At 47.1% G+C, this 12,214-nt stretch overlaps 1 protein-coding gene across 1 annotated transcript in view; it reads right to left on the reverse strand.

Moving 5' to 3' along the window:
• The window catches only part of LOC135057340 (lysosomal alpha-glucosidase-like), a 138,637-nt gene that overhangs the window by 45,434 nt on the left and 80,989 nt on the right, over window positions 1–12,214 (reverse strand). Inside the window, exons 12-16 of the mRNA XM_063963230.1 lie at window positions 7,187–7,320; window positions 6,948–7,099; window positions 5,661–5,809; window positions 5,419–5,560; window positions 207–305 (exon numbers count right to left, since the gene is read on the reverse strand). Of these exons, the coding sequence (XP_063819300.1) occupies window positions 207–305; window positions 5,419–5,560; window positions 5,661–5,809; window positions 6,948–7,099; window positions 7,187–7,320 (676 nt within the window). The remainder of the gene's footprint in view (window positions 1–206; window positions 306–5,418; window positions 5,561–5,660; window positions 5,810–6,947; window positions 7,100–7,186; window positions 7,321–12,214) is intronic.

Here is a 12,214-nt window from a genome sequence, read left to right on the forward strand (position 1 = left end):
TCAGATTTAACCAAACTGGTTGCCTTTTATTCATATAAATATTCTTCCTTAAAGTACTAATTAAAATATAAAAAATAAAATTGACTGTTTCTGAGAAATTATATACAGTAATAACCATTTTTCTTAAACTAAGTCCATTAATGTCAACATAAATTCATATGTGCTCATGTGTGGTGGAAGCTCTGCAGAATATGCCATCTTCTTACCTGTGCTGGTATTATATAGCCGCCTCTAATGTGAAGATTAATAGTGTCCATTGGTGCTGGAAGAGTCATCCATTGTCCCATACTCTGAATTGCTCCATCCTGTAATGTCGAGTTCAGAAAGAGTGAAAAAGTAATGTAGTAATGCAGTTGACATTGGTAGAATCCTTAATGAGAAGCTATTGAACGCTTGCCCTGTACCGACGCAGCTTACTCCACACTGGCATGGCCGTGATCTCTCCTTCTTCCTTCTCCTCCTCATATAATACTGGTCCATACATGCATCAATTTCCTTATCACTACATGGGGCGTACCACATGGGTCAGTATGATATGTACATTTTTATGTAGTTGACATTAGCCATGTAGACACTGATGAAATATTGACATTGTTCCTGGTTGCCTAGTAGTCACTTACATGGTTCCACTAGCAGCAGTGTTGACAGCGGTGGCTTCTGGGTCCCGGCGGTCATGTTCAGTTCCAGTGAAGTCATCTGATGCCCCAGAATTTCAGTACCTACAAAACCCCTATCCCTAACCTTAATACCTACCCCTAACTCCCCCCGTAGCTTATCTCTATCACTTGTGTAAAACCCTCCTGTCCCACAGGATAAACCTAATATTGACATTCTGATAATGTCTGCATTTCACGTGTCTACATTATGACAAAGTTGACATTTTAAGAATGCCAACATAATAACGGTCAACATTGTGGTGTTGACATTATTATACAATCTCACCCCAGAGAGCTCAAAGCATTACTATCTACATTATCATCAGTAGTTCTACATTTATATCTGTACTATGAATAAAACAAAGCAGTAACATGCTGGAACATACTGTGCACATGCACCACCACCAGCATTACCTACTCCTGCAGCTGTCATCATGGACGGCTAAGCCATGTTACAGTAGGTGGGTTCTTGGCAGACTGTAAATCATACAACTAGTATGGTATATATCATGGTTCCAGTGGTTCAAATAATAAAGTCCAGGTCCCACAAAATGAATGTTTTATAATATTTTCAAGAAAACTGTACATTGTGTCATTCCACCTTCTTCTGATTAATACTGCCCAGATGGAGATAGGTGTTCTTATATCAGTTGAATTTGCATATTGTATTACTGCCTTTGCTGCCACATTATTTTATATTTTGATGTACACCTGTTAGTGGGCCATAGCCACCTACTGTAAAACAAGACCACCATATTGTCTGCTTGGCCTAGCTAGAACACCTTCCATATTCCACATGCAAATGTGTTTTTAGCACGTATACTTGTTAAGTAAAAGCACCACATTATCTATTGCAGGTGCTTCCTTGCTATTTATTTGGTAATTTTGAAAGTATATATTCAGTTTGGTTATATCAAGAATATGTTAATGCTAATAATTTTATTAAAGACCAGGGGGTATATTTACTAAGGTCCCGATTTTTACCGAGATGCCGTTTTTTCATCAAAGTGTCATCTCGGTAATTTACTAAGCAATAATCACGGCAGTGATGAGGGCATTCGTAATTTTTTGTAAGTCCAACAAAAAAAATACGAATGAATACACCATCGGTCAAAACGCGGCTGTTTAAGTATGAATCTCGGTAATTTACTAAGAAGTGCAAAGCAAAAAAAAACCAAACACTGCCGTGAAAAATTACAACTCGTAAAAAAGTGCTAAAAAAAAACAGACCTGCTTTTTTAATCCGTGATTGTATAGGCATGCAGGGATCCATGAGATCCGTGCATGTATATCAGTGGGAAGGGGTGGGAAAGTGGTTATTTTCTTAAAAAAAATTGCGTGGGGTCCCCCCTCCTAAGCATAACCAGCCTCGGGCTCTTTGAGCCGATCCTGGTTGCAGAAATATGGTGAAAAAATTGACAGGGGTTCCCCCATATTTAAGCAACCAGCATCGGGCTCTGCGCCTGGTCCTGGTTCCAAAAATACGGGGGACAAAAAGAGTAGGGGTCCCCCGTATTTTTAAAACCAGCACCGGGCTCCACTAGCTGGACAGATAATGCCACAGCCGGGGGTCACTTTTATATAGTGCCCTGCGGCCGTGGCATCAAAAATCCAACTAGTCACCCTGGCCGGGGTACCCTGGCGGAGTGGGGACCCCTTCAATCAAGGGGGTCCCCCCCCCCCCCAGCCACCCAAGGGCCAGGGGTGAAGCCCGAGGCTGTCCCCCCCATCCAATTGGCTGCGGATGGGGGGCTGATAGCCTTTTGTGAAAATGAAAAGATATTGTTTTTAGTAGCAGTACTACAAGGCCCAGCAAGCCTCCCCCGCATGCTGGTACTTGGAGAACCACAAGTACCAGCATGCGGCGGAAAAACGGGCCCGCTGGTACCTGTAGTACTACTACTAAAAAAATACCCAAAAAAAGGCAATACACACACACACCTTGAAAGTAAAGTTTTATTACATGCATCCACACAAACATACATACATACTTACCTTATGTTCACACGAGGGTCGGTCCTCTTCTCCAGTAGAATCCAAGGGGTACCTGTTGAATAAATTATACTCACCAGCTCCAGGGTCCCAGGCTCCTCGTAGCATCCATTTGTAATCCATGTACTTGAATAAAATAAAAAAACGGAGAGCCGAGCCACGCACTGAAAGGGGACCCATGTTTTCACATGGGTCCCCTTTCCCCGAATGCCAGAAACCCACTCTGACTGATGTCTAAGTGGGTTTCTTCAGCCAATCAGGGAGCGCCACGTTGTAGCACCCTCCTGATCGGCTGTGTGCTCCTGTACTGTCTGACAGGCGGCACACGGCAGTGTTACAATGTAGCGCCTATGCGCTCCATTGTAACCAATGGTGGGAACTTTGTAGTCAGCGGTTGACCGAAAGTGACCTCACCGCTGACCACAAAGTTCCCACCATTGGTTACAATGGAGCGCATAGGCGCTACATTGTAACACTGCCGTGTGCCGCCTGTCAGACAGTACAGGAGCACACAGCCGATCAGGAGGGTGCTACAACGTGGCGCTCCCTGATTGGCTGAAGAAACCCACTTAGACATCAGTCAGAGTGGCTTTCTGGCATTCGGGGAAAGGGGACCCATGTGCAAACATGGGTCCCCTTTCAGTGCGTGGCTCGGCTCTCCGTTTTTTTATTTTATTCAAGTACGTGGATTACAAATGGATGCTACGAGGAGCCTGGGACCCTGGATCTGGTGAGTAGAATTTAATCAACAGGTACCCCATGGATTCTACTGGAGAAGAGGACAGACCCTCGTGTGAACATAAGGTAAGTATGTATGTTTGTGTGGATGTATGTAATAAATCTTTACTTTCAAGGTGTGTGTGTCTTGTCTTTTTTTGGGTATTTTTTTAGTAGTAGTACTACAGGTACCAGCGGGCCCGTTTTTCCGCCGCATGCTGGTACTTGTGGTTCTCCAAGTACCAGCATGCGGGGGAGGCTTGCTGGGACTTGTAGTACTGCTACTAAAAACAATATCTTTTCATTTTCACAAAAGGCTATCAGCCCCCCATCCGCAGCCAATTGGATGGGGGGGACAGCCTCGGGCTTCACCCCTGGCCCTTGGGTGGCTGGGGGGGACCCCTTGATTGAAGGGGTCCCCACTCCCCCAGGGTACCCCGGCCAGGGGTGACTAGTTGGATTTTTGATGCCACGGCCGCAGGGCACTATATAAAAGTGACCCCCGGCTGTGGCATTATCTGTCCAGCTAGTGGAGCCCGGTGCTGGTTTTATAAATACGGGGGACCCCTACTCTTTTTGTCCCCCGTATTTTTGGAACCAGGACCAGGCGCAGAGCCCGATGCTGGTTGCTTAAATATGGGGGAACCCCTGTCATTTTTCCCCCCATATTTCTGCAACCCAGTGGCGCACCCAGGGGGGGTTTCCGAGTACCCAGAAACCCCCCTCCACTAAAAAAAAAAAAAAAAAAATTTTTTTTTTTTTTTTTTACCTGCATGAGTATTATTAATGACTGTCTAGCGTCCTCTGCAGCCTGCTGTCTTCCTGGTGGCACTTGCAAGTGCAATAAAAGTTTACTTTATTTTAATTATAGTACATATATATCCATGTGCCTACATATATACACATGTATATACATACATATAAACACAAACACACACACACACACACACACACATATGATATATATATATACACATGTGTATATATGTGTACTGTATATGTGTGTGTATATATATATATATATATATATGTATGCATGTTTAATATGCTATGTATATGTGTATATGGGTTCACTACGATCTCCCGGAGGCCGGCCTCCCGGCGACCGGGAGGCTGGCCGCCGGCTTACCAATAGTGTGGCGAGCGCAAATGAGCCCCTTGCGGGCTCGCTGCGCTCGCCACACTATTCTATTCTCCCTCCAGGGGGGTCGTGGACCCCCACGAGGGAGAATAAGAGTCGGTATGCCGGCGGTCAGGCTCCCGGCGCCGGTATGCTGGTCGCCGGGAGCCCGACCGCCGGCATACTGAAGACCACCCGTGTATATGTATGTGTGTGTGTATGTATATATATATATATATATATATATGTGTGTGTAGATATATACATATATATATATATATATATATATATATACACACACACACACACACATACACACAGACACACTAGTTTTACGGACCCAGCATATACTGGGTCACCTCAGTCCCCACCCCCGTGATTGGCTCCATCCAGTTCTGGAAACCCCCCCATGCAAATCCTGCGTTTGCCACTGCAACCAGGGTCGGCTCAAAGAGCCCGAGGCTGGTTATGCTTAGGAGGGGGGACCCCACGCATTTTTTTTCTCAGTTTTACAGTGTTTATTTTAAAAAAAAAAAAAAATGAACCCCAGCACGGATCACACAGATCCGGCCGATATTCATTGTGATAAAGTCGGCAGTGTTTTGCTAATCACTGCCGTAAAAAACGGGAAAAAAACACGAATGACATCGACATCGGAACAAATGAAAAATCCGAATACGACAGCTTAGTAAATTAGGCGTAATAAATTAAAAAAGTTGCAGTTTTACACTTTCGATGTCATTCGTGATTGAACTTTGACCTTTTTCCGAAAATTACGAATGTTAGTAAATATACCCCCAGGAATTCATTTTGTAGGTAGAGTTAATTGCAAAACTGCAAGAATAGGATAGGTGATAAATAATTTACAAAGGTAAAGCCATCACTTTATTAGGCTATGTACAACATAATAATAATAATAATAAAAGAACGTACCAATGCAAAATCATACCACACCCCAGCAGGAAAATATCCCTTAACTTCAGTTTTTCCCTCTGCCAGGACTGGAGTAATCAGCAGAGCATCTCCCCAGAGGAACTGGCTGCTAATCTCCCAAGTGTTTGGGTCAGAGGGGAACCTAGAAGGGAAAATAGGGAAATAAATGAGCCAGGTTCTTCATTGCACACCCAATATACAAATACACTTCCCAAAATCCTAGCAAAACAAGTTCTACTCACTCAATAAAGAGAGCTCGTGCCACAGTGTCTCCCAGATGGTGAGCCTTATGGAACAGACTGTACAGATAGGGAAGGAGCATATAGCGCCATTGCACAGTCTTTCTTATGGCTTTCTGGGCTTCCTTGCTGAACACAAATGGTTCCTGTGACTGAAACAGTAGAAGACAGATTATTGTTATATAGATTATTTACTGTTTTACCCATGTATAATGAGTGTGAGCCTACTTTTGTGCCTGAGCAATTTAATTATGATCTAAAAGGGAAATAATTTAAATTATATTTGGGAAAGTTACTTAAATGGGATAATGTACAATAGGAATTAGAGATGCTGGTTTCATGCAGAAGCGAGTCATGTTAGCTCTGTGGCTACCTTACATGTAATCTTCACGCAACAGCTATATGGTATACCAGCAGTTAGAATGCCGGCGGTCAGAATCCTGACTCCGGCATCCCGACTGGATGAATTTGCGTCAGAGGAGCTTAGGTAAGGGAACCCTAACCCCCCTCACACACACACCCTCTAACCCTAACCTTCCTCCCTGCAGCCTAATCCTAACCCTCCCTTCCTGCAGCCTAACCCTAGCCCTCCCTTACCGCAGCCTAACCCTAACTCTTCCTCCCTGCAGCCTAAACCTAACTCTCCCTACCAAAACCTATCCCTCCCTCCACAGCCTGCCCCTATCCTCCCTGGGATACTTATATTTGGGATTCCGGCTGTCGGGGTGCCGGCATCAGCATTCTGACAGGTGTCAGGATTCCGGTGCCAGCATTCTGAATGCCAGGTTGCCAAATACATCCCCAGCAATACATGTGTGTAGGCAAAGGGAGATTACAGGGTGCTGCTGAGGAGTTTTATCGCCACTGACATATCTATAGTGGGTTCAGGTTGTGCATTGCTCACAAGCCCCTCAGTCAGTGGAGGGCCCACACCTTGCACCCCTTGAAAATACCTCTGAGACCACCACTGAAAAAATCCCCCATGAAATTCCTTACAGATGTGTGGTAGAGAAATAATGGGGCCTGCACCATTCTCCCAGAGTGCAGCAGATTTTGGCACAGTGCCAGTATCTTCATTATGGAAGCAAAGCGCAAGTGGGGGGCTGCACAGAGATTTCACACGGATCCCCCCTTGCAGAAAAAAATATCCTCTGGTTATCCCACAAGGACAAGCATGTTTCAGGGATGACCACCACTTGAGATTTAGAAAGCAATCAAAGTATTACACAAAATTTCAATCCAATATTAAGATACAATACAATTATCAAGTCAACTCAAGAACTAGCTAACCTTTGCATCCATCGTGTTGTGGTTTCTCATAAATGGGTAGAAGGCGCCAACCTGACTCCAGCGTACACAAAGCTCCTCTGTTACATTACCCACAAAGCCACACAGATCTGCCCCGACCAGGGGAACCCCATACATATTAAACAGTAGTATAGCTGTGAGGGAAACAAAGAAAGAAAATGGTTATAGTAAAATTAGTTTTCAAATGGACACCACGGAATCTCCTACTGAGAGCAACTTACCAGGGACTGTATGCCACAGCTGATCCCAGGTGCTTTCTACATCCCCTGTCCAGTGGCCTGCATAGCGACCATGACTGGGGAATGTGGAGCGAGAGATCACAAAAGGACGTTTTCCTAGAATTTTCACCAAAGCACTGACATAGCAGATAACAATTGTTAGTAAAAAGGTCCCTAAATTATTTTTTATTATTGTCATCATCATCATCATCATTATCCTCATAATCTTATATATCTAGAATGCAAATACATGACACAATACAGTATTAACAAAACGTGATCATAATCCTAGAATTTTAAGCTTGGGAGCAGGGCCCTCTTACCTCTTTGTCTACAAATATATCCTCATTCACTAAGCGCCTTTATGACATACGGCGCGAGATTCCCGGAATGACAGAGATGCTCCGGGAGGAGTAGCGTTCCATAATTTGCTTTAAACTTTGCATCTTAGTTGCATCACAGATACAGCGAGAAGCCAATCACAGAGATGGTAAGCTGCACTTTAATCACACAGGAATTTGTGTAACACACGTACAGAGTTGTAGATGAAGCACAGTGGTATGTAGCATGAGGAAAAGCTGCAGCTGCTCACATCGGAGCCCTTTTTACATAGATTCAGACTCAGCTGCACACACATGTACAAATGCATACCTCCCAACTTTGCTGCTGACCAGGGAGGGACACTATCGCCCGGTGAAGGCGTGTGCCCGAAATTAGGGGATGTGGCATATTGGAAAGGGGGCGTGGCATCACGGCAAGTGCCGCGATTGCAAGCCACCCCCCCACCCCCCGATTTCATCATTATGGGGGCATGAACAGCACTCAGAGAGCTGCTGGTCATGCCCCCTTGTCTCTCTCTGCCGTGAATAGACACAGCATCTATTTACAATAGAATAAGAATATATACAGCGCTAAAAAAACTGGATATGGAAAAACAATCACAATTTATTATAAAAATTGTTGCAACAAATATATAAAATAATTTTTCATATGAAAAAATGTGTCAAACAGGGCAGGCACGGCAAGTTTGTTTGGTAAGTTACCACACGGGGAAGCCGGACATGATGCACTGGTAAGAATCCCTGGAATTATTGCCACAGTCCTGGGTGCAGTTTTCAATGCTAGCAGATAGAGTCCAAATGCAGAGGCAGACCTTTATGTGCTTGGTTCCGGACCAGAATCAGTCCTATTGAAAGCTGTTCTGAGGAGCCGTACACCACTGGAATTACCATCTATACCCGGAACGAGCCTAGAAGTCCACCAGCAATTGGGAAAACTGCAGAAGTCCATAAAGGCGCAATAGATCCAACTTTCAATAGGACTGATTCTGGTCCGGAACCAAGCACATAAAGGTCTGCCTCTGCATTTGGACTCTATCTGCTAGCATTGAAAACTGCACCCAGGACTGTGGCAATAATTCCAGGGATTCTTACCAGTGCATCATGTCCGGCTTCCCCGTGTGGTAACTTACCAAACAAACTTGCTGTGCCTGCCCTGTTTGACACATTTTTTCATATGAAAAATTATTTTATATATTTGTTGCAACAATTTTTATAATAAATTGTGATTGTTTTTCCATATCCAGTTTTTTTAGCGCTGTATATATTCTTATTCTATTGTCTATCTAGGGACTAACTATCCCTTCAAACAGCAGCTTAAAGGTCAAGCATATCTTCTTGACAGCGCCGGACAAATTACCTTGGTAATTTTGTTTCTTACAGCATCTATTTACCTCTGCTCTAGTCAGAGCAGCGAGTGACAGGGGGGGATCTTCCAAATGCCCCCCCCCCCCCCCCCACCACGGGACATTGTGACCCGCGGGACTGTCCCGCCAAAATCGGGAGAGCTGGGAGGTATGCAAATATTGTAGACACCAGTGGTCAGTGTATGCTAGCAATGTAGTTTTGTCGCTTCCAGTTGTTTTAATTATGCAAATAAGATGTGCATTATTTTAGCAGTTGTACTGGACCTGGCGTGCTGAGAAGGGCTATTTGGCACTACTTGAGCTACAATATAATAGTACATGATCTCTGTTATTGTCTAGCCCTCTTTTATTACTGTTGTGTTCCCAATTGTAAAGCGCAACAGAATATGCTGGCACTATACAGTATTAAGTAAATGCTAATTATAAATGAAGCTTGTCAACCTGAGAAACCCATAATATGTTGGATAAACTGTATTGTCTTATATTTCTGTGAATATTGGAACCAAATTGGTCAATCAGAAATAAAATCAAAGTTGTTCGCTGCATGTTTCTATGAAAGTCCAGTAATGGAATAAAGAAAGAAATAAACAGCACTGAGGGAAACTATATATGTGCGAGCCAAGGTTTTTACTGCCTTTGGACCCTATTCAGGTTGGATTGCAGATTCTGCTAAAAGCAGACTCTGCAGTCTTTTCTATTGCATGCTAGGGCCGTCCAGTGCAGGGCAGGGCCGCCCAGTATGCTGACTGTCCCTCCCAATGGTTGCGACTGCAATTTATTTGCATTTGCAGCAACTGTGGAAGACCTCTTGCCTTCACAGTCTGGCTGCGAAGGCAGGCGCACCGCCGCCATTTTTTCCTTTGGAGCTGTTGCGTGTGACATCACGCAGCATCCCCGAAAATGGTGCCAACCTGCAAACCCATTTGTAGCATCCTGCCCTTGCAATGCCACATCGCCGTCCTGTGAATGCCTCTGCCTGTCAATCAAGGGCAACTTGCGGTCGCATCATGACAGCGATGCAACCTGAATAAGGCCCTTTGTCTACTTAAATACTACACAAAGACACAAATAGAGCATAGAATTTCTATACTTATTTGCTGACAGTACATAAGAACAACATTAAACACTATGAAAGATTAGCCACATAGCGGCCAAGCGGGTCCCGCTTGGCCGGGAGGGGGTCTCTGTGTTCACACGGATCCGCAGAACAGGATCCGGCCAGTGACACACAGGACTTCAGTGTAACACAGTGCTGCACAGCCTCACTGTGTGAACACATACATTGAAATGTATGTGTTCACATTGAAATCCCATTGTCCTGCCGTCCGGCCCAACCAGAGCATGCTGCAGTAGGACCCGCATGCTGCATAGGCGCACATGTGCACTCTCCTTCCGGCCAAGCGGGTCCCCCTGAACGGGCCCCGCTTGGCCGCTATGTGTGGCCGTAGCCTTACAGCTACCAGTCAGGCAAGGCTGAGATAGCAAAAGTGACATAAATCAGAATATATCTCCCATTTATCAGTTTTTTTAATAAAGTAAATTAACATATATTGTTATACTAGGTGCTTCATCGCGCCCTACGGGCGCTCTTCACACCGTCGCAAGGGGCTACACCCCCTTAACCCTTGCATGCCTTTCTGGGGTTTAATATTTGTATTATATGGCGTATTACCTGCATTCCTTTGTTAGTGGTTAAATATTGCACAATGAAAGGGCGTGCGATGGTGAAGGAGGCACAGCCCCTTGCGACGGCGTGAACAGCACCTGCAGGGCACGATGTACAGAATGTAGCGGGTGCGGGGGGGACTGCGGATGGTGTATGTAGATGCTGCGGGTGGAGGGGGGGCAGAAGTGGGGGTGGGGCCCGGATGGGGAAGGTTCGGGAGGTACTGCGGGTGGGGGAGAGGCAGAGGAGTGGGGGTTGCAGATGGGGGAGGGGTCCGGAGGCACTGCAGGTGGGTGAGGGGCAGGGGTGCCACAGGTGGGAGAGGTGCAGGTGTGGGGATGCTGTGGATGGGTGAAGGGTTCTGGAGGTGCTGTGGGATGGGAAGGGATGGGAGTGCCGGGGGTGGGGTAGGGGACCGCAGGCACCATGGGTAGGGTAGGGGCAGGTACGGGTGGTGCGGTGGATGGGAAAGGAGGTCCGGAGGTGCTGCAGGTGGTGGAGGGGCAGGTGCGGGGGTGCCATTGGTGGGGGAGGGGTGGGTGAGGGGGGGACCGCGGATGGAGGAGGGTGTCTGCAGATGCTGCGGGTGGAGGGGGGCAGGTGTGGGGGGGAGACATATAAGGGGGGTGAATGGTGGAGGGGGCCTGGAGGTGCTGTGGGTGGTGAAGGGGCGGAGGAGTGGGAGCCGCGGGTGGTGTAGGGGGTCTGGAGGCACAGCATGTGGGGGAGGGGTGGAGTGCCGCATGTGGTGGAGGGGAAGGTGCGGAGGTGTGGTGCATTGGGGAGAGGTCTGGAGGCGCTGCGGGTACTGTACATGCCATAAAAGGTAGTTGGAGGGTATGCAGTAACAGGGACAGGACAGGGGTGACAGGGTTCAGAACAGGGTTGATGGGGCCAGGACAGGGGTGACAGGGTCAGAACAGGGGTGACAGGGTCAGAACAGGGGTGACGGTGCCAGGACAGGGGTGACGGGGCCAGGACAGGGGCGACGGGGCCAGAACAGAAATTACAGGGACAGGATAGGGGTGACAGGGCCAGGGTAGGGGCGGCAGGACCAGGACAGGGGTGACGGGGCCAGTATAGGGTTGACAGGGCAAGCACAGGGGTGACAGGGCCAGGATAGGGGTAACAGGGCCAGGATAAGGGTGACAGGGCCAGGATAAGGGTGAAAGGGCCAGGATAAGGGTGAAAGGGTCAGGATAAGGGTGGTAGGGCAAGGCCAGGGGTGACAGGGACATGACAGAACACAGGGCACGGGAGAGATTGGTATTAGGGACAAAACAGTGGTGACAGACAGATGTGTCTTACCGGAGTCACTGCTGCTGGCTGCTGCTGTTCCACTCCAACCTGTTGGGATCTGCTGCTGCTGGAGACTTGGCATGGTTGACTCTCTCAGGCTGGAGTCCTGCTTCCTCTGCCCGTCCGCATCCCTCCCCCCCTCCTCAGTCACACACCGCAGACCTCGCGCAGCTGCCGGGCACTGTGGTAAGGTGAGACTGGAAATGACTGGTTAGCCCCCAGGAGATGCTGCGGCTGGAGGGAGGAGGGGGTCATAGCATGCAGCTTGGATTTCTGCAGCGCTACCCGCCAGCTAAAGTGTGTGAATGAGCTGGGCGCACCTCACTGCGGGTGGCAGCGCTGCAGCTAGCGGTGGGGTTGC

Source organism: Pseudophryne corroboree, chromosome 3, assembly GCF_028390025.1.
Source record: "Pseudophryne corroboree isolate aPseCor3 chromosome 3, aPseCor3.hap2, whole genome shotgun sequence".
Lineage (NCBI taxonomy): Eukaryota > Metazoa > Chordata > Amphibia > Anura > Myobatrachidae > Pseudophryne > Pseudophryne corroboree.